At 35.0% G+C, this 23,885-nt stretch overlaps 1 protein-coding gene across 2 annotated transcripts in view; it reads right to left on the bottom strand.

Annotated features, from left to right (window-relative positions):
- The window catches only part of tbxas1 (thromboxane A synthase 1 (platelet)), a 91,736-nt gene that overhangs the window by 67,594 nt on the left and 257 nt on the right, over window positions 1-23,885 (bottom strand). The window contains exon 2 of one of the 2 annotated variants that reach the window (XM_051134616.1): window positions 21,276-21,407. In XM_051134616.1, coding sequence (XP_050990573.1) covers window positions 21,276-21,376 — 101 coding nt within the window. In that variant the 5' untranslated portion in view covers window positions 21,377-21,407. Of the gene's footprint in view, window positions 1-21,275; window positions 21,428-23,885 lie in introns of those variants that run through there. The other variant, XM_051134617.1, reaches the window with a different exon arrangement.

Here is a 23,885-nt window from a genome sequence, read left to right as displayed (position 1 = left end):
TAGAAAATATTTCTATATCACAGGCTCCTCAAAAAAAAAAAATAAAAAATAAAAAATTAAGCAGCACAACTGCATCCAATACTGATAATAAATCAGCATATTAGAATTAGAACAATTATATTTAATAGTATATTAAAATAGAAAACGGCTATTTTAAATTGCAATAATATTTCATAATATTACGTTTTCTGTATTTTTAATCAAACAAATGGAACTTTGATGAGCATAAAAGACTTTTTTTAAAAAAAATAATGTTAATTTCTGTGGTTAATATTAATATTAAATGTCAAAATGATGGCACAGATTTTATTCTAGTGTTGAATGGCTATATTTACTCAACCCCAGAAAGTGATTTAAAAAAATCCATGTAACAGAGGCATCACACAGTAATTAGTAAAAAAAAATTAAAAAAATAAAGAAATACACAATTTTTTATGTTGTTTACATTTAATTTGGAGATTAAATGTGAACATATAATTACAAATTTGAATGTTAAGTGCAATTAACTGTGATTAATTTCAGAAAAAAATATTTAATCGATTTAATTGATTGACAGCACTAGATATAACCCTATTTTCGATTAGCGAGTGTTGAACTCTCTTAAACGGCCCCATAAAAACAAAATAAACTGTTATGATCACACTTACATTACAGCTAGAATCATCCGTTTTTTTTTTTGCTGATAATGACACTAGGCTACTTTCTCCCTGTCTTTATCATAAACATTCACAAACACTCATAATTACACCATATTCCCACATTACAGCATCCCACAACACTAACATACTTCCAAGCTCAGTTTACTAAAACATAGCCGAGTTTATGTAGCAGGCAGTTTGTATGTTTCAGAGAAGGACGTTTAGTATCAGCAAACATCTCCTGAAGCACTCAGACGTACACATTGATCCTGCGAGGCATAAAAGTGCAAGCTATAATTGCTGTGAGCTGCTTCTAGTGTCTCTCTTGATCATCCATGACACGTTTGATTTCTTTTCTATTGTAAGAGCCTATTAAAAATGGGCACCAATAAAAGCGCATTGATTCATGCAGGATTAGCCCATCGGACAGGAGTTTTATCACGGCCACAAAATCACCAGCTCCCTTCTGTCGCTCTCACGCACACACTAATGTGTGCAGCTGCAGTCACATGGACCGTGATTTGCCAGCTTTCCACTCAATAGTCTGCTGACGGTGCCATGGGCCTGGGTGGGCTACAGAGCGAGTGTGTGCATGGGGGAAGCGATGCCCAGAACTGCTTAAGCGGTCTGGTGGTGGGCAGAGGACGAGCTCCCCTGTGGAGTTTTGTGCAGTACCCAGACCTGGATCAGACGCTTGGCGGTCACGCCGCACTAGTGAGCTCAGGCCGTACATTTATCTCTCAGAGCAGAGAGCTGCTGCGATTGATCAGCTGTGGAAGAGGAGGCGCTACGGTCCAGCACAACACCAAACAATCTGAGACGGCAAGGTTAGCGACACACAGCAACAACAAACACAGGACAGAAAGCCAAATGAGTTTAAAAATCATACAATATACAAACGAATGATTTAAACCTTTAAAAACAAATTCAGTGTTTAAAATGCACAAAGCCATTCAAATAAACAATGCAGAGTGAATGTTTCTTATTACAGAATTGCCATGATGAAAACCTCTTAAAATAAACTTTTTACATCATTGCACCTCTTGACACAAGTAACATGAGCCGCTTTGAACAAAAGGTTTAAAGATAGTATCACATAAGGACAATATTACTATTTATTCATTTGTACAAGAACATCTAAGGTGTATAATGATAGATTTTTAAATCTCATGATGATTCACTGGTGTTAGTATCGACACATAATTCGGAATTCTCAGAATTGCATGATACAAACACACAATTGTAAATTAACTGTAAATTATAAGTCAGAAAGTCTCGGTTACGTATGTAACCCTCATTCCCTGAAGGAGGGAACGTCAAACGTGACTGACTGAAAGGGAACTGCATGATATAAACTCAAACCAGCGAGTTATAAAGTGAGAAATGCAAGATATAAACACAATTCTGACTTTTTTCCCTCAGAATTGTGATAGAAACTTACAAAGACAAAACTGTGAGATATAAACTCACAAATCAGAATTTTTTCTCAGAATTGCACGATATAAACTCGCAATTGCGAGTTATAAAGTCAGAATTGTGCGATACAAACTCACAATTGCGAGTTATAAAGTCAGAATTACAAGATATAAACTCACAATTCAGACATTTTTCTCAGAATTGCATGGTAGAAACTCGCAAATGCGAGTTATAACAAAAAGTGTGCGATATAAACTCGCAATTGCGAGTTATAAAGTCAGAATTGTGCGATACAAACTCACAATTGCGAGTTATAAAGTCAGAATTACAAGATATAAACTCACAATTCAGACATTTTTCTCAGAATTGCATGGTAGAAACTCGCAAATGCGAGTTATAACAAAAAGTGTGCGATATAAACTTACAATTGCAAGTTACAAAGTTAGAATTGTGAGATATAAACTCGCAATTGCGAGTTATAGTCAAAATTGTGTGATATAAACTCACAATTGTGAGTTATAGTCAAAATTATGTGATATAAACTCAATTGCGAGTTATAAAGTTAGAATTGTGAGATATAAACTCGCAATTGCGAGTTATAGGCAAAATTATGTGAAATAAACTCACAATTGTGAGTTAAAGTCAGAATTGTGCATTACAAACTCACAATTGCGAGTTATAGTTGAAATTGTGTGATATAAACTCAAAATTGCGAGTTATAGTCAAAATGATGTGATTTAAACTCACAATTGCGAGTTATAAAGTCAAAATTGCGTGATATTACCTCACAATTGCAGGTTAAAGTCAGAATTGCGTGATATAAACTATAATATAAACAAATGCTAATTATAAACTTGCAATTCTGACTTTTTTTTTCTTGCAAATGCAAATTTATATTTCAATTCTGACTTTTGCTCTCACAATGACTTTTTTCCTCAGAATTTTGAGATATAAAGTCCAATTTTGAGGGGTAAAAAGACTGATATGTTCTCAGAATTGTGTTTATATTTCGGAATTCTGACTTCTGAATTCAAACTTTTTTTCGACTTTGCTATTGCAATTTTATATCAAGCAATTTTAAGGAAAAAAAAGTCAGAACTGTGAGATAAAAAGTTGCAATTAACTTCTTTTATTTATTTTTTTATTCAGTGAAGGAAATGGGCTTCCGTAGAATTGTGAGTTTGCATTACGTAGATATAACAACGGAATGGTAATAGCATTTACTAAAACTAGTAAATCAAATTTAACAGACTCAATTTTGTGTTGGAAGAATGCTTCATTTCCAAAAGTGAATGACCTGCGTTGAATTTCTTAGAATCCCTCTTCCTGTCATTCCAACTCTCGTTGTACCCAATTAAATTCAACTTCAATTCAGTTCTTCAATTTTGAATTTTGCATAACACTGGTATCAACTACTGGTACCGTTGCGATCCTAATTACCATGAGGAGCAGATTCCTCGTTATCATCTCATACAAAATACCAATGCCACTATCTGAAACCAGACACTACAGGATCGGCAAGGTCTCAGCCTGAAATCCTCTTAATCTCAGTAAGAAACACAAATTAGATTGTGTCATTCACACACACGGGGGCTCATACAGGGCCGTCCAGTTTGACACACGCTCACAGCTACGCATTTCAAAGATTTCACCCTGTCACATAATCAATGGCACGCAGGACTCAGTGGCTCACAATGAAAATCGACCTGCATTATCATACATACATTAGAGGTACGTGATATTTACACTCAAAAGTTTATATAAACATTCAAAAGTTTAGGGTCAGTAAAACTATTGTTTTTAAAGAAAAAAAAACAATTGTCATCAATTTAATGCATCCTTGATGAATATAATCAACAATAAAGACTTTTACAAGAATTCTGAATAAAATATATCATGATTTCTACCAAATATCAAGCAGCACAACCATTTTCAACATTAAAAATAATAAGAAATGTTTCTTGAGCAGCAAATCAACATATTAGAATGATTTCTGAAGGACCAAGTGAGAGTTAAGACTGGAGTAATGATGCTGAAAATTTAGATTTGTTCACAGGAATAAATTACATTTTAAAATATATTCAAATAGAAAACAGTCATTTTAAATAGTAAAAATATTTTACTGTTTTTTGCTGTGCTTTAGATCAAACAAATGCAGCCTTGGTAAGCATAAAAGAGTTCTTTCTACAAAACTATTAGGTAATTCAGTACTGTACAAATAATAATCATTTTAAAAAATCCAAATACTGTTTAATAAGCTTTTAAATGAATAATTTTAGCTAGAATAGCCAAAGGCAAAATTTATGGAAGCCCGTTTCTGCCACTGATTAAAAAAATAAAAAAAGTATTTGCGACTTTTTTCTCAGAATTGCCTGATAGAAACTCGCAACTGTGAGTTATAAAGTCAGAAATAAACTCGCAATTGTGAGTTATAAATTCAGAATTACGAGCTATAAACACAATTTGGACTTTTTTTCAGAATTGATCATTTATTTAAAAAAAGTACTGTTTCATAAGCTTATCGTTTCTTTCATTCTATAAAACAATAAATAATATTATCTTCTCAGCAGTTAAAATTGATCAATAAAAGATACACGATTTATTTGTTATGAGTTCCATTTATTGGTTTGAGTTCCAAATAAAAGATGAAAAACAAATTGGGTGAAGTACTATATCAACTGTTATGTGATATTCTGTAGGCATTACCGCCTACATTACTGCACATACTAATTTTGGTCTATAAACCTCTTTCAAATGGATCCTCTTCTCTAGCTATTGATGTAGATCATCGAGCGAACGGCGTGCAGCTTTCGTGTCAGTCAGTAAATAGCTATTATTGAACATTTACCGCATGCCGTATTTACATTTGATTTGTGCACAGCTGGAGACGCATTCATGTAGACATCTATTTTAACAAAGTTTTGTGCTGTTACTGTACCCAGAGGGATTGTCGAGTGCCGCTTGTAGCAGAGATAACCAACCTACACAGTTGATGATGTAAGATATTCTTGTTTACCGACCCGTGTCGTCGTGCTATGCAAACTAATGGCTGCATGTTAAAAGCCCCTCACTGAGTTCAGAGGGTTTTTTTAATGACTTCTAATTCCTCTCATCACTAGGCGACATGCACTTACAATTCAGCATACCAGCCTTTATTAAACATACAAACACTTTTCCCTCGTTACGGCTCCACTCCTTGTCAGGCTGGAGAGGAAGGAGTTCATGTGTCATTTCAGTGCTCAACCATTCATCAGTGTGCTTCTTTAAAATGAAGAGAAAGGAAAAAAGGAATAAACCAAGAGAGAAGGCAATTTGAAAAGAAGTATATCTTGCCCTGTCACCTCCTCTCTGCTGAAGTGCATTGTGTGTGCAGGTGCACATGTGTAGCCAGCTGTGAGACAACAATAACCAAAAATAGGCTGAAAAATGGCGCTAAAATAGACGTGCGAACGGGCCTGCTGTGACATCTCTCTCGTCGGCATTAGTCATGTGAGTCCCTCCGGTTCCATAACACCTCCCCAGGACCCAATCCTGTTCTTCCAAGCCTTTCCACACAAAACACGGTGCTATTTCCAGCCCTCAGCAGGGACTACGGCATGTCTCGCCACACTGACTTGTTAAAGACGGCTGAGAGAGTCTGTATCAATCTGAAACTCGCAGACGTGATGTAAAAGGACAGTGGCTTAAGGAACAGCTCGTCTGCAAATTCTGTCATTATTTATCATTTTTGAAACATTATTTGACAGTGTCATTATTTACTCTCCCTTATGTTGTTCTAAACCCATTTTTCTTTCTGCTGTGAAGACATTTTGAATAATGTACTGATCCCTGGAATTACTATGGAAAGGAAGTGAGGCTTTAATAATGAGCTTCAAAAAGGACATAAGCACCATAAAAGTTTCATAAAACTGGTCATGCTCTATATTTCAAGTCTTCTGAAGCCATACAATAGCTGAGTCATTATTCACTGAGATCTTTTCAACAAATCTTTTGCTGGACTTATAGGGGTGGACGATGCATCGGTAGACACAATTACCTGGTAGAAATTTGTCAACCGGTAGAGATTTTCATGTGATGCTGCTGTGCTACGTGGTCGTGAAAACGTCTCATTTGCATGCATTTTTAAGCATTGCGGTTTAAAAACAAGTAATTTTCAGCCGTTGAAACGTAGTCAGCAGCGAAAGGGAACTAATTTCACTATATGCGAGCACTTTATAGGCGTTGAACGGTTGAATACACACACTTGTATATGTCAAAATGCCCATCTTTGCAAGTATCCTTATAAACACAGTAATTTAGGTCTTAAGTGAAAGCAAACAGCTGAGAAAGAAAACACATGTAACAGTATATTGGGCAGCTCTTAAAGTGATAGCAGTCTAATATTCCTGCTGTTTGTCAGTCATGTTAATCAGACAACAAAAGAGAGAAAATCTCTCACTGCTCAACTTCAATAAGAAGAAATGTTTATTTAATTTAACAGTGAAGGATATGCATTTGATTATACAATGTAGCTTTTCTTAATTATTTGTTCTACTGTAGTTTTTTTATGTCCTATTGCTTGTAATTAGTTTTTTATTCTTATCTAGTCGCTGACTGTTTACTTGTCTTCAGTGAGCTTGGGTTTTTTGTACGATTGTATGATTTTTGAATGACTGTATGATTTTCAGATCCATCTTTTCACACTCAGGACAACTGAGGGACTCATAGGCAACTATTACAGAAGGTTTAAACGCTCACTGATGTGTTAGAAGTAGGGATGCACTACTGAGCTCCTGTACTCGTACTTGTTAAAATGCCCCGATACCAAATGCCGATACCACACAGCATGTGACAAGTGCGTACTCAGGCAAAGAAACACTGACAACAGAACAACAGAGAGCAGAATGGAGGTATTAGAGATTAAGGATGTCTACGAAGTATATGTATGCAAGTAATATAATGTTAAACATCAACGCTTGTATAGCTGGTGCGCGCGAGCTGATAGGCAAAGCACGCAGAGTGGATTGAGCACGCGGCGGCACGGAAAGATCACTGTAAAGTTTGTAGTTCAGTCGGATATGTCAAAAACAAGTAAGTAAAGCAATGCACAAGTTATTTAATGGTAGAGAGAGAGAGAAAGAGAGAGCGCACTTTTGTTGCGTGATCTTTATTGATGTTCGCTCACTTAGCACACGCATCATTTGGATTAAAACAAATTCGTAAATACGAAACAAAATTTATAGAGGCATTCACTATAAACGTCATTTATTTTCAACCTTAAGCAGACACGACTGTACACCAAAAGTGAAACTAGCAGTCTTTCTGAAATGCGCTAGAATGTACTGTACTTGAGCGCGTTGCGCATGTTTTGCTGGCTTCATGAGTGTTTCTGCATTATTTGAGTCTCTTTAGATTATAGCCCAAATAGCAGCATACATTTCTGAAAATATCAGAGTTAGGAGATTCATAATGAGTGGTTCCCTGCATTATTACAACAAAATGCATGATTACAGTACTGAGCTGCTGCAATGCAGCAGTTTAATGCTATTAAATTAAAGATGATGTAAAAAAAAAAAAAATTGAACTGTGAAAGTAACAAAACATATTTTAATGGGCATAATTAAGTGTATATATAGTCAAACCAAAAATTACAAAAAACACCAGATATACATCACCTAATTTTTGATTTTTGTTATATATCAAAGTGGGTGCAGGACACAGTTTATGATAATGTGAAAATTTCTGATAATGTGAGAAAAGGTATCTGAATACATTTTGGTTTGACTGGATCTATTTGATAAATGAAGTAAATCAACAAACAGTATACATATTCTTGCGACATTGTTTGTTAATAGTCATTTAACAACATAGTGTGTTGATTTGTTTAATAGTAGAATAGTGCCACATAGTTTGAGTGAAAGTTTGTGTACTTAAAAGCAGGAGGCAGGAGCAGGAGTTTTGAGACTTTGTGTAACTGAATGCTAATGAGTAATAGTTCTGTTCCTATTTTGTTAAGTTGGGTGTGTTAACTATGCAGCACTTTTCATTTCCTTTATCTGGTTATGTTTACATTTTGTCTAAAACGATGACATTGCCTTTTTTGTTAAAACCAAAAAGATGTGTATATTTTTGGCTTGGAATAGCCTTCTGTTAAAGATTTTTGTATTCAACCTTACTATAGACAAAAAATAAAACCTCCCTCCAAATTAATTGCACTTTCATTGAAACCAAATCTAAGAAGTATCAGGTATTGGTAAGTACACAAATGAAAATACTCATACTCGTATCGGTTTGTAAAAAAGTGGTATCGTTTCATCCCTTGTTAGAAGGAAAAACAGTGCATTGAAAGTGTGGGAGGTGGTGAAAACTTTTGGAATCTGAAGATCATTGTGTATTTAACTTATTTTGTCTTCTGGTGAACGTGAAGTATCTTCTGTAGCTTCAGAATGAAATGCATTATTGACTACATGGTAAAAAAAAAAAAGATGTTTAGGCAAAATAAGAGAAATGTATACATCCTCATTCCGTTCAAAATTTTTCACCCCCTGGCTCTTAATGCATTGTTTTTCCTTCTGGAGCATCAGTGAGTGTTTGAACCTCAGTGAGTCCCTCAGTTGTCCTCAGTGTGAAAAGATGGATCTCAAAATCATACAGTCATTGTTGGAAAGGGCTAAAATATACAAAAATACTGAAAAACCAAAGAATTGTGGGACCTGAAGGACTTTTCTGAAGAACATCGGGCAGTTTAACTGTTCAGGACAAACAAGGGACTCATGAACAACTATCACTAAACTGCAGATCATTCAGGTAACAACACAGCATTAAAAATCAAGTGTACATAAACTTTTGAACAGGGTCATTATTTTCTTTTGTAGACTATATGTAAACATCTTTATGTGAAATATCTTATTCAGGTCAGTACTAAGTAAAAATTAACATGCATTTTGTATGAACCCTCTTATTTTGGTCAAATAATTAACATTTTGCAGATTCTGCAAGATGTTTAACTTTCGTCTTCAACTGTAACTATACTGTGACCGTAAAATAAAATTGCTCATGTTGTGATATAAGATTTTGGTCATATCACCCAACCCATAGCCAGAATGATTCATTCTTAATTTTATCTGTAACTGTTCTTTTGACTCTGATCTTTTAAATGAATCTGTTGTCTGAACGATTCATTCATGATTTGATTCGGTTCACAACTCACTGACTCAATGCGGTCAGTCATCAGCTTACTGGAGGTGAGTAATAACTATAATTTTGGTCTGTTTTATTCACAGAAAGCTATCATACGAAACTACCTCTTCGAAACCACTACTTTTATGTTCTACAGAAGAAAGAATGTCATACAGGTTTGGAACAACGCAACAACGAGTAAATAATGGCATAGTTTTAGATGAATCACTCTTTTAAAATGAGAGCTTTTCACTCTTTAAACCTAATTTAAAGGGATATTTAACCAAAAATGAAAATTCTGTCATTAATTACTCACCCTCATGTCGTTCCAAACCTGTAAGACCTTTGTTCATCTTCGGAACACAAATTAAGATACTTTTGATGAAATTCAAGAGCTCGCTGACCCTCCATAGACAGCGAAGCAACTGACACGTTCAAAGTCTAGAAAGGTACCAAGAACATCAACATAATATTGACATCAGTGCTGCAAGAATTGTTGATTAAAGTCGTTATTTTTGCACACAAAAAGTATTCTCGTAGCTTGATAAAATTACAGTTGAACCACTGATGTCACATGGACTATTTTGTCAGTGTTCTTGGTACCTTTCTGGACCTTGAACGTGGAAGGACCCTTGCTGTCCTGGAGGGTCAGAAAGCTCTCGGATTTCATCAAAAATATCTTAATTTGTGTTCTGAAGATAACCGAAGGTCTTACAGATTTGGAACGACATGAGGGTGAGTAATTAATGACAGAATTTTAATTTTTAAACCTTTCAATCTAATGACCAGGGTATGACTGGCTTCTGATTCTTATCAAGGTTGCTTCAAGACCCTACTTGTACTTCATTAATTCCATAAGATGCCACAGGCAGGAAAAAAAGAAATTTTAGGAACTACAGAAAGATGATCTAATGTGAAATCATATCATAGCGACAGTGCATTAATGCAAGCTGCAGGAGGGCTTGTCAGTCGCTTTCTGGCGCTTTATAGCAATGCAAACAACACCTAGATCCTGAGGAAAGCGACTGCTGACTTTCGCCACTTCATAATCGAATAACAATTGTGCAATTTGAGATTTAATCTACGCATAACTCTCTCCCCACACATCTGCAGCATGAGGTGTCAAGACAATTTGGTTACAGATTTTAATGGTGTGTGCTAGGGTACTCCATTTCCATATTAGCTGGCCTATCTTAGCGGCGGTCTTGCACGGCGGCGAGCTCATTTACAGCGGAGGGTGGATCTGGGTGAAATTAGAGTAGATTACCATATTTAGATTTATTAGGTGCCCGTCACCGTGGAAACGGAGGAGCGTAGCAGCTTCTCAGGGAGGTGCGAACGTTTGATATGATTAACATCTGTGATGGATGAGCTGTCCAACGGCCCTCAATTAAACAATAACTATTCCACAGGCTGGCCAATGACAAAGAAAGTCAAACAGTGTGAGCAAGTGCCTTGCTGCCAAGTCAGCTGTCCACAGCTTGATGCAATCAGCATTGAATGGAGGTTTCACGTTGGAGGGCAAAGATAGCCACTAAGATTGGGCTACCGGGGACCCAGAGGGAACAGACAATCTAGCACCATGGGATTTTACTACAGTGAGAGGAAAGAAAGAAAGTTGCAGTTATGGATGAGGAATTTTAGTCCAAGCAAACACACACGGAGCACCAAATGTTCTTAAATGTGCTCTACTAAAGAAATAAAGTGCAAGAGGCTGTGATACATTATGGGTAAAAGGCAGCTCCTTCAGCTGTGAATATATTCACAATATAACACGGCTTTACGTGCCACATTACACTCAAAACAATAATTTGTAGATATAATAAAACATTTGGACTCCATGGACTTTCAGTAAACTATGCAGTGAAAACCTAACTGAGTAGAATAGTTCACCTAAAAATAACAAAAATATTTAAAAGGGATCCTCTGCAGTGAATGGGTGCCATCAGAATGAGAGTCCAAACGGCTGATAAGAACATCACAATAATTCACAAGTGATCCACACGACTACAGTCCATCAATTAACATTATTAAGTGAAAATCTGTGTGTTTGTACTAAACAGATCTATTTTACCCTAAAACCTTAAACCATTGGTTCTGGCCAAATTATGAGTCGATAAATCATAATAATGTAGGGCCCTATGGTTTCTGCGATGCGGAAAACACGGACAGAATCGTGGAATCCAGTCATAAAAATGGAATTTACTGTATAACATGGAATGTCACGGAATTTGTTAAACTTTGGATAAATAAATCAAACATATGTCAGTTCACTTAAATCAAATTGCGATATGGACTGAATATTAATAAACCAAAACTACCGTCATATCATATACAAACAACTACTAGTAATAAATTTACTACTAATAAAACATTATTTTTTTTATTTACCAGAAAAATTATTTGCCAGAATTTATTTACCAGAAAAATGTAAATATATACAACACAGTATTTCTGAAAAAAAAAACAAAAACAACAAAAAAACAAGAATTAAATTAATAATAAAATATTTTTTTTAAATTTAGAAAATTAATGGAACACACAGAATTTTGTAAAAAATAAATAAATAAATAAATAATAATAATAATATTACACACACACACACATATATATATATAAAATATTAATAAAATAGTTTCATGATTTCAATTGATTGCTCTTTGATTAATAAAATTAAATTGAACCATTAAAGTCTAGAGTCTAGAAAAAAGAAAATTTAAATGGAAAAAAGTTTGGAAAATAAAAATAAAATGATTTTATAGGGCCCTAATAACGCCTTCTAAAGTGAAAAACTCCCTTGTTGTCCTCTCACTTTAAAATCTACAAACTTATTTGTTTAGCACTGTTTTTGCATCTAGACAGTGCTTGATCTGAGCGTATGTCTTTCCTGATTCAGAGGAAAAAACTTTTTTGTTGTTTTTGTACAGATAATCTCCTTGGACCATCTGGGTTAGAGTGTCTTCCTCAAGGGCAAAATGTTGATTGCTTTATTCTTGTGGGAATAAAACCAGCTACCTCTTAGTAACCAGTCCAAACTGTAACCACAATACCACAGCTAGAGTAGGATCTGAATTCAATATAAAATTAAATACAGATCGCATGGGGTGACTGTTAAATCTATGTGAATCATAACCTAACATCTCAGGCTGTCTGCATGCGTTTAAATACTTTAATAACGTCATGCACAAGGATTAAGAGTTTTAATAGACTCCTGCAATGATCCAAAAGAGCTCTAAAGTGAAGCAGAGAAGGAGTCCATATGATATCACAGCAGATGTCACACATCTACTGCAAGTGCGTGACCTTTCTGAAATGGTGCCCGTTGTTTATGCAGTCCAAAGGGTGACAGATGGGTTCGCACTCGACTCTGTCTCTTAAATTTTATGAGAGGATCTATTAGAAGATGTCATCTTCTCCACTCAGCCTTGCCAGTGGAGAGATTCGGTCATGGTCACAAGGCCCCTATATTCACAGCCTGTAAAGTGAGAAGGATTAGCAAGTTTTCAATAAGAGACGAAAACAAACTTCTCAGGTTTCACAGAAGAGGGAATTTACAATATGAGGAAGGAGATGCATTTTGAATGCAATGAACAGGAACAACAGAAGATGATCTGTAGGAATGAGTGCGTTAACCTTTACATAGGGAAGAGCGGGTAAGCTATGTTACTTCTTAGTTAAGTTGTCCTTCATAAGAAAGGAGAAATGACAGAGGTCAAACTAACACACCTAATTATATTTCGGAATATATTATGCTATTAGATAAAATCAAAACAGCTGGAATCTATAATAAAAGGACATTTTTAAAATGTCATTCTAAAACTCATATTTTGCTGCATATTAATCTTAAATCTCAAGAATCGATTAGTCTAGACTGTTTTCAGTTAATGAAGGGAACACAGCACGCCTCACATCTAATAAATCGCTATAAGCTTTGAGCTTTGTTACTTCTGATATGAGTCTCAGGTGTCATATTCTGTCCATTTTATTACAGTATTCAAACAATAAATGTCATTTTGGCGCTGTTTATTGTAAGAAATGGCTGTAGCGCCTCAGTTCAAGAGAGGCGGAAGCGCGAATTGCAAATGAACTGATCATCTTCTCCATATTAATATCAGTTTCAGTGCGAAATAAACATTAATAAACATCCAAAACTATGTTAAAATAGAGTACAACTCACCGAAATCCGTATGCGAAATAATCTATATAGAATCGAATCGGAAATCAAATTACAAGCTTGTGAATCAAAATCAAATTGAATCTTGAAATTTGTGTCAAAACCCAGCCATGCTAAAAGCCAATCAAACATACATGTCAGAACATGCTACATGTTTATTTATTCAGAAAATATAATGAACAATATGAAAAACTGATTATATCATACAAATAAATAAAACCCAAAATTTCTAATATTCGCTGACTGACAACCAATATGGTGCTGATATATCATACATCTATAGTTTGCATGAAGGCATCTACACAAGCAGATACAGGTTATACATAAGTATGTACACTACTAGTCAAAATTTTTTTAACAGTAAGATTTTTAATGTTTTAATGCTTCTGCTCACCAAGCCTGCATTTATTTAATCCAAAGTAGAGCAAAAACAGTAAAATTTTGAAATATTTTTACTATTTAAAATAGTTGTTTTCTATTTGAATATATTTTAAAATGTAATTTATTCCTGTGATTTCAAAGCTGAATTTTTAGCATCATTACTCCAGTCACATGATTCTTCAGAAATCATTCTAATATTCTGACTTGCAGCTCAAAAAACATTTATTATTATTATGTTAAAAACAACTGAGTAGAATTTTTTCAGGTTTCTTTGATGAATAAAAAGTTCAAAGAATCCTGAAAAAAAGTGATAAAATGTTTCTTGAACCGCAAATCAGCATATTGAGAATGATTTCTAAAGGATCATGTGACTGGAGTAATTTAGAAAACTTAGGTTTGATCACAGGAATAAATAACATTTTAAAAAATGTATTCAAATAGAAAGCAGATATTTTAAATAGTAAAAATATTTCACAATTATTGTTTTTGCTGTACATTAGATCAAACAAATACAGGTTTAAAAAAACATTAAAAATCTTGGAAGCGTAACTCAAATGTTTTTACTACACAAGCTGAATTTCACTTTAATGAAAATGATTCATAACGTAATGCAATGATGCTTTCTCAGCATTCCCACACAGGCCACTAAAGCAGGCATTAACATAGACCGTCCAAATTTAGATATGATTATTATCCAATTTACAGAACAACAGACGTTCAGCTGCTCATGTTGTGTTGTCAAGCAACCCTAATAACCTTTTTTGCAATATCAATGTCTGAAACGTAGAGGGCTGAACCTAACAGATTGATTTACCAGTAGGTGACGCCGTGGCTGTCTCCAGTCCCCTCTCATCATGCCTTTATGCGTAATGAGGCAGAAGGGGACAGAGTTCAAAAAAAGTTCAGCTCACTGCTAATCATGCTTTCCTCACATTCTGGCAATTGCAAACACTCTGAAGGCCCTGTCATTGTAAAACCCTTCAATCTACCGGGCCAAACTGGCCTCTTATATAAGCTAAAACCTTTCGTACTGAAGATCAATTCTTTGTCTGAAGTAAAATGAAATGTGCTGGTAGTTCAGGAGGGTCCTTTGCAAATATAACGTACTTTTCCAAACCATATTTTGCTGCATTTTAACAAATTTACCATATCAATTGCAAGTTTGACGCAAATAAATAGTGTTCTCCTTTATACCAGGATGACCTCAGAGGACTTGGCTCCTTTATTGATTAGAAAGTTTTGTTCCGTAACACTGCGTCTTTTGTATTTTAAGTTTGTGTGTTTGACAAGCAGCGTCTCAAGGAAACAAGGCTTATATTTAACAGTGCAGTCAAGTCTCAAATCAGGGTCTAATCCTCTAATATGGCTTATTTCTGCCTTGGGACCGGCCCAAAATGCTTATTGATATACAATCCTTGAAATCCTTACTTTTTTAAACTCTCTTTGTCATAGTGGCCCTGTGCAGAAAGGCTTCATCCCCTGATATAAATCTCCATTTGCACTGTGACAGAATGAGTGAGCCCTTACATAACTAACCTCTTTAAGTCCACTGTGAATGACAGTCGTGCCTCTGCCAACAGACAGGAATTTACTTGTTCTAAAACAAAAATGTGTGTGTCTAAGACTGCTAAAAGTTAAATAACAGGGATAGCATTTGTACCCCATGGAGGGAAAAGGCAGTGGATCACTGTCTGATTCTGTCTTATGTTTATTGAATCTCTTTATTATGTCTAGCATTTCCTTGAATCTTTTAAATTTCTTAAATAATGTTACATCCCTTTAAACTAGGGTGCAACAAAGGGCCTAATACTTTTCCTCTTATTGTTTTATATATTATTTTATATCTTTTATATATAAATTTTCTATAAGGTTTGCAATGCTGTTACCAAAATTGTAATAATAATTTAATTGTTACTAATTATTTTAAAATATTTTGTATTTAGTAAATAGTACTATTAATTATAATATAATATAATATAATACAATATAATATAATGAAAGTAATACACACACACTGTATATATATATATATATATATATACACCAGAGCTGTTGTCTTTGAATTGAATGTTCATTTCTCTACCATAAGCCATCTCCAAAGGTGTGTCAGAGAATTTGGCAGTACATCCAACCGGCCTCACAACCGCAGACCACGTGTAACCACACCAGCCCTGGACCTCCACATCCAGCATTGTCTGAGACCAGCCACCCTGACAGCTGCTGCAACAATCGGTTTGCATAACCAAAGAATTTCTGCACAAACTGTCAGAAACCATCTCAGGAAAGCTCATCTGCATGCTCGTCGTCCTTATCAGAGTCTCGACCTGACTGCAATTCGTCGTCGTAACCAACTTGAGTGGGCAAATGCTCACATTCGATGGCGTCTGGCACTTTGGAGAGGTGTTCTCTTCACGGATGAATCACAGTTTTCACTGTACAGGGCAGATGGTAGACAGCGTGTATGGCATTGTGTGGGTGAGCGGTTTGTTGATGTCAACGTTTTGGATTGAGTGGCCCATGGTGGCGGTGGGGTTATGTTATGGCCATGCGTATGTTATGGACAACGAACACAGGTGCATTTTATTGATGGCATTTTGAATGCACAGAGATACCGTGACGAGATCCTGAGGCCCATTGTTGTGCCGTTCATCCACGACCATCACCACATGTTGCAGCATGATAATGCACGGCCCCATGTTGCAAGGATCTGTAAACAATTCCTGGAAGCTGGAAACATCCCAGTTCTTGCATGGCCAGCATACTCACTGGACATGTCACCCATTGAAAATGTTTGGGATGCTCTGGAACGGCGTATACGACAGCGTGTTCCAGTTCCTACCAATATCTAGCAACTTCGCACAGCCATTGAAGAGGAGTGGACCAACATTCCACAGGCCACAATCAACAACCTGATCAACTCTATGTGAAGTAGATGTGTTGCACTGAGTGAGGCAAATGGTGGTCACACCAGATACTGACCCCCCAATACAGTAAAAGCACATTTTAGAGTGACCTTTTATTGTGGCCAGCCTAAGGCACACCTGTGCAATAATCATGCTGTCTAATCAGCATCTTGATATGCCACACAAGTGAGGTGGATGGATTACCTCGGCAAAGGAGAAGTGCTCACCAACACAGATTTAGACAGATTTGTGAACAATATTTGAGAGAAATAGGCCTTTTGTGTACACAGAAAAAATCTTAGATCTTTGAGTTTAGCTCATGAAAAATGGGGGCAAAAACAAAAGTGTTGCGTTTAGCATTTTGGTCAGTGTATATATATAAAAATATGAAACAACAACTCATACAGGAGCATTTCTTCCCCAATATCTTGAATTTTAAGGCATTACTGCATCATTTGTCAACAGTCAACTGTATGAAATATAAGATAATATACAGGTCTGGGGGTGAGGCCAGCGTATTAACTGTGTTAAAAAAAACAAACAAACCTTGCCCTTTCAGATTTATACTCTATTAGTTTTACTTACTGCTTGTTTTCTTAAAAAAAAAAATGAACACTAGCTTCTTTGTTCTTTTTGTAAAGCCTCTAACACTAGCTTGCTTTTTGTTTTTCTATTCTATCTGTTTTCTTTTTATTTATTGTATAATTTAAAAAAAACTTTGCTACATGTACTGCGTCAGGCTAAAAGCGTCTGCTAAATGTAAATGTAAATGTAAATGTAAAATATTTATATATAAGTCTCCAATGCTATTTAAAAAATATTTTGCATATTCTTGGAAAGTACCATTTCTCTTTAATATTCCACTGATACATTTTCTGCAATAATTTGAATTTCATAGAAAACCTTATATAACCTATAATTGAATTTTTTAGATAACCTTGAAAAAAATTACTCCAGCAAAAAACACTTGAAGTACTTTACCTTAAATGAAACTAACTGCAGCTGCAGTTGACTGAAAAAAAAAATCCCCAAGGATTTGAATGAATAGTAATGCAATATATGATGCCACAGGTCATGGCTCCACTAAACAAAGCAATGATCCTTAAGTGTGATCACCACTATGTAAGCATCACAACGGCTGTAAAAGAATAAGAATACCTTAGCATTTAACAGCAAGGAAAGACACTTATCTTTTCAGACTGGCTTAAGTTCTTCCTAAACCTTAATTAACCTGCAAGCTGTTGTCCAGAGCACTTCTGTTGCTATGGACAACATGAGAACATGCTCTTTCTCTGTTAAAGGTGACAATATAAACGTTTCAGAAGGAAGGGTGTGACTAAGCCCTGTAAAAATGGCTGTAATTAAATTCACTGATTCCAACGCTGTAATAAAGTTCTGATACGGAAAACTAAATATAACCTGAATAGAGACCTGCAACTCTGCCTGAGTCACTGCATTACAAGAGGAGCGTTTAAATAATCCTTTATTTAAAAGCTGAGCACTTTTGTTTAAAGTCACTGTATTGTTTTTGAGGCCACTGCTGTCTTCTGCAATCATGTCACTGTCTATAAAGTGCTGCTGAATGCTGCAGAAAAAAAAACAACAACATGCATTACACTAGAAGTAACTAGATTTGGGGGTTTTTTTCTTGGTATATTTCCATACATTTGTCAATGTCTTACAATAAAAAGACACATTTAGTTGGGAACCAACAAAAGTGGGGTACTCTGTCACAATGCATAATGTGTAAAATGTAAAAATCACCTTTAAACTTTGCAAAGGCAAATCTTTGTTATAAGTTCAGGAGGACACTGATGTAGTAATCAATTCTCAAAGAAAAACAGAAAGCAGCTATTTTGCCAGATTTACCTCATAGAAATAAAAATAAAATAAAATCCAAATAAAAAATTTAATCTTGTTGCTTGTTCAAATGACAAGGTCCCTACACATTTTGAGATTTTTTCCCCACATGATTTCATTATGACTATTGTATGTTTTATGGAATTTAAAGGAACAGTTCTGACAATTCACTCACCCTTAGGCCATTTAAGAATAGGCCCCTATTTCGGAATCGTGGAACCCAGTCATAAAAAACGGAATTTACAGTTTAATGCGGAATGTCACAGAATTTGTCAGAGTCTGGATTAATTAATCAAAAGTAGTTCATTACACTTAAAACAAATTGCGATATGGACTAATATTTGTAAATATTAAGCCGCAAAATGACTGTTTAAATATGAATTCTGCATGTCTTTGTGTTAATGAATGGCAAAGACACGCGGTTTTGTTTACTACTCATACTGAAGTGTGCGTAACACTTGCGGTGATATTAGCAAAGCCACTAGATGGCAAGCCTGCAACCAAAAAAGCGTTATGGCTAAAGCTAACCCTTCCGGTCTAACAGTACGTGGGAAAGGAGACCAGAGGCCATTTTTTTTAATGGATGTCAATGGAGGAGAGGCTGTACTACGCTGAATAAACAACTTCTTAGAAAAAGCGGCTTATCATTTAATGAATCGACAGCCTATCTGCTAATCTTCAACATGTTTTACACTAAACAATACTTTAGGATTGAAATTCTTTTAGAGTTTACCACAGAAAAAATGCCGTTTTATAAGAGAAGTCACTCTCTTTTTGCGACAGGTGGGATTCAGCTCACGGCACTTCTCATTCATTCCTGAAATTCGATGACGTCAAGGCTGTAATGTGATTGGTTATTAAGGGACACGTGATCCAAGTTGACCGTTACGCTTTCTCCAATAGTAAGTAATACAGACCCTCTTATCTTCCTGTAGTAAGAAAATCTCTGATATTAGTGTCTGCCGCTAAATGAGGACATAAATACATGAACACCATCTCCAGAACTCCTCTCAGAATCACTTCATGAGAATTTTACCATTTCATTTGAGTAAACTGTCGTCATATCATATACGCACAGAAATTTTAAGGTATTCACGGTCACCCGTCAAAGTAAAAGTTTGGTTTTAACATAAAGACTCTGTGGCAGAAATACACTACTATTGTCCAGCAATATGTACATACATACTACTACTAAAATTATTTAAACCTTATTTTAAGGAATAATCATATATTTCTTCAGTTTGTTTAATTGTAATAGTAAATCCCCTTTACTTGCCAAAAAATAAAATTTGTTTAATTTTCATCAATTTAAAGATAAATGAAATTAATGCTTTATGCCTTCATTTGATTACCAGAAAAACGCAAGTACACAAAACAGAATTCCTGAGAAAAATGAACATTTCGCAAGGCTGTTTAAGAATAAATTAAACTTCTTTTTATGCATTCAAATAATTAGACATGCTAGAACACAAAATTTGGTAACAATAAAACATAAAGTGGGCAAAAATAAAACATTTCACATATACTGATGTTTAATTGTTTAATGATTTTAATTAATTACACATGCTTTTTGATTTATAAAATCTAATTTAACCATTAAAAAGGAGTCCAGACAATTAAAAAGAAAAAAAATGGAATCCAGGAAAATTAAAATGGAAAAAAGGAATTAGGAAAAAAATAAAACGGAATTTGGGAAAAAAAAAAAAAAGGATTTCATAGTAGATGACTTTATTTGAACAGATTTGGAGAAATTTAGCATTACATCACTTGCTCACCAATGGATCCTCTGCAGTGAATGGGTGCCGTTAGAATGAGAGCCCAAACAGCTGAAAAAACATCACAATAATCCACAACAAGCAATCCAGCACTTTTTTTTTTAGGTGAAATCATTAGGTTGTTTTAATTTCGAACCGTCGCTATTTTAACTAATTTCATGAATTTCACTTTCTCCAGTGAAAAAGTTAATATAAGGAAAAAAAGCAATATAAGGGACTCATTTGAAGTATAAAAGTTCTTAATGTTTAATTTGTTTACTATAAACATACACAAGAAGTGTGTGTGTGCTTCACAAGACATTAATTGATAGACTGTAGTCATGTGGATTATGGTATTGTTTTTATCAGCTGTTTGGACTCTCATTCTGACGGCACCCATTGACTGCAGACGATCCATTGGTGAGCAAGTTATGCTGAATTACTCCAAATCTGTTCTGTTGAAGAAACAAACTCATCAACTTCTTGGATGGCCTGAGGGTGAGCACATTTTCAGCAAGTTTTCATTTTTGCACGGACTATTCATTTAATTCAGTTCACTCTAATTCTTATTGAGTACATATTTTACATCTAAATATTAAAAAAAAACATGTTTTATAACTTGACCTTGCAAGATTTTTATCAGCTCTGAAGGATTTTACTCCACTGCTACAGGCTTGTGCTCAAGAAACTATGAATTTCCTTCAGCCTTGCCCTGGCATGACTGTAAAACGGGGACCCGAATCTGGACGCTGTCTGCATTCAAACGGGAAGACATTTAAAAGATAAGTGCGGAGACACATGTGATTGGAATTTGATCAGATCGCGCTGTCCTTCTCCTGAGGAAAACAAGCCTGAACTGTTTGGATCTCACAGTGGTAACTCCCCACCATGCCATTAGAAACATCGGTCATAAGAAATCTGCCATTGCAATCTGTAAATAACAGTGTTTGTGTTGCAATTGGAAACCTTGTGATGAAATTGTTTTACTCACCAGTAAAGGAGGCTGAGGAACAGAAGAAAAAGACACACAGACACGGACTGTCCACTCGCCTCGACTCCGAACCATTTTAGAGCGTCGACTAGCAGCTGCATGATGAGGCCTGTCACTCACACCGCTGGCTTTCTGCACACAGAGAGGAGACACTGACAAATTAAATGCACTTGGAGTTCAATGTATGTTATCGATACACTGTAACATCACAACACATCAGTCTGTGTAAAGCAATTAAAATATGTGTTCTGAGTTTGTCACAGCACAAAAATAATGCATCAATGGAATTTAAACCTTGCTAGCAAGCTAAGCGTTAAAAAAACTAAACAAAAAAAGGTGAATTTTTCCCACTACAGTATGGAAGCCTGTTTGACTTTTTAATCTAACAATTCTGACTTTTTTTTTACATAATTGCATGATACAAACTTGCAATTCTGACTTTTCTTCTCTGAATTGTGAGATATAAACTTGCAATCGTGAGCTACAAATTCATAATTGTGTGATATAAACTTCCAATTCAGATTTTTTCTCAGAAGTTTTTTCAGAGTTTGCATCTCGCATTTCTGACTTTTTTTCTCAGAATTGTGAGATATAAACTCAAAATTGTGAGTTATAAAGTCCAATTTTGAGAGGGAAAAGATATTTTCTCAGAATTGAAAATTTATATCTTACAATTCTGAGTTAATAACTTGCAATTGCATACTATGAAGTCAGAATTGCAAGATATAAACTCGCAATTCTGAGAAAAAAAGTCAGAATTGCGAGATAAAAAGTCACAATTACCTTTGTTACTCTTTTATTCAGTGGTGGAAATGGACTTCTATACTACAGTGTAAAACAAACACTGAATAAACAAATCAAGTTTTGTCATAACACTACACTGAACTAGTGGGAAAAAAAAACGTGTGAAGAAATCCCATAGAGTTATACTGAAGCAGTGACCCAAGCAATATTTAAAAAAAAAAAAAAAAAAAAAAAAAAGACTTGATCAAGTGCAAACACATGGCAACCACCCAGAAAACTGTAGAAATGCCTAGAATTGTGACAATGAATTTCAGAAAAATCTAGTTAAACAGAATGATACCATTCATGAGAATAGAAAACACTACCCTGTGACACTAGACCCATTCACCTAACCCACTTTTTCAGTGTTTAATATGAATACAAAACGTAAATGGTTAACCAGCTGACACGTTGCAATGGTCAAGAACATCTGTTAAAATAAATAAATAAAATAAAGAGCTATAAAAGAGCTATAAAATAATCTGTTTTTACTGCTGTGTTTCACATGAGGAACAGAAACTGCATGGAACCAAACAACACAACACATGTACTTAAAAATGAATTCTTTTACATTATTATAAGCACAATACAATTACGTTAAATTAGGTAAGATTAACTCACTTAAGTGTGCAGAAAACACGCTGATTCCTCAACCTTCCTCTGTTTGTGTATGTTTGATACTCTACTGTTTACACTAGTCACATGTGCTTTCACGATTCCTCTGACATTTCTCTAAATCTCAAAAACAGGCTCTTGATTGTGAACAAGAGGCCTTGAGATAGTTCTCATCATTGATATTGTGAAGTTACTCTTCCATGTCAGTATGGAGGTACAGTAAATCTCCAAGGAAATGTAGGCTAAAAAAAGACAGCATCTCCCACAACAGCTGTCCACCTGTCAGCGCACACCAGCTAAAGGTAAAGAATGCTTATGCTGTTAATGCTGTTTTAGTTAATGCTTACATTCTGTTAACAGTTAACTGTGAAGTTCCTCATCATGTCTGTGAAGCTCTACACAAAGTGTTTTATGTAACACAGTCAGCTGTGAGCACTGCTGACATTATATTTTCAATAACTGTTAGTCTGAGAGCATGTACACTGTAAAAAATAAAAAACAATTTGTTGAGTCAGCTTAAAATAATGTGTTCCCCTGCTGCCTTAAAATTTTAAGTTCAGTCAACTAAAATAAATTTAGTCAACTTGAAATGATAAGTTGTACTAAGTAACAACTTAGATATTTGTGTTTGCTAAACTTAACAGATGGGTAAGTAACCCAACTGCCTTAAAATTTTAAGTTGATTCAACTCAAATATCTAAGCTGTCACTTTGTATAATTTAACATTTCAAGTTGAATAAACTTTTTTCGAGTTGACTGAACTTACAATTTTAAGGCAGCCAGGTTACAAATTATTTTAAGCTGACTTAACAAATTGTTTTTTACAGTGTAAGGACATTGATCTGTGTGGAAAAGAACCAATCATATAGCCTACAATTTTGCAATAATCCAAGATAAACTTTTAAGAGATAATGCTGAAACTATGCATGATACTTATTGATTCTTATACATCAATTCATAAAGCACAATGTGGGTTTAGACAAATATCACATGCTTACTTGATTACACAATGTATTGACATTATTTGAGTGAAAGGTTCGTCGCATAAAACAAATCAATCAATAAAATGAAAACAAATGAACAAACACAATCTTTACATTTTCAAGTTTTTTCTAAGTCTATAATAGAAATATTTTGATGTGACTGCGAAAACTCATACGAAATTCACGTTAAGACAGTTTATGATTTACTGGCAACGTCTGTTATTGTTTT

This window comes from Labeo rohita, chromosome 18, assembly GCF_022985175.1.
Source record: "Labeo rohita strain BAU-BD-2019 chromosome 18, IGBB_LRoh.1.0, whole genome shotgun sequence".
NCBI classification, from domain to species: domain Eukaryota; kingdom Metazoa; phylum Chordata; class Actinopteri; order Cypriniformes; family Cyprinidae; genus Labeo; species Labeo rohita.
The sequence above is the reverse complement of the archived record's forward strand: the minus strand, read 5'-3'. Positions and strand labels throughout refer to the sequence as shown.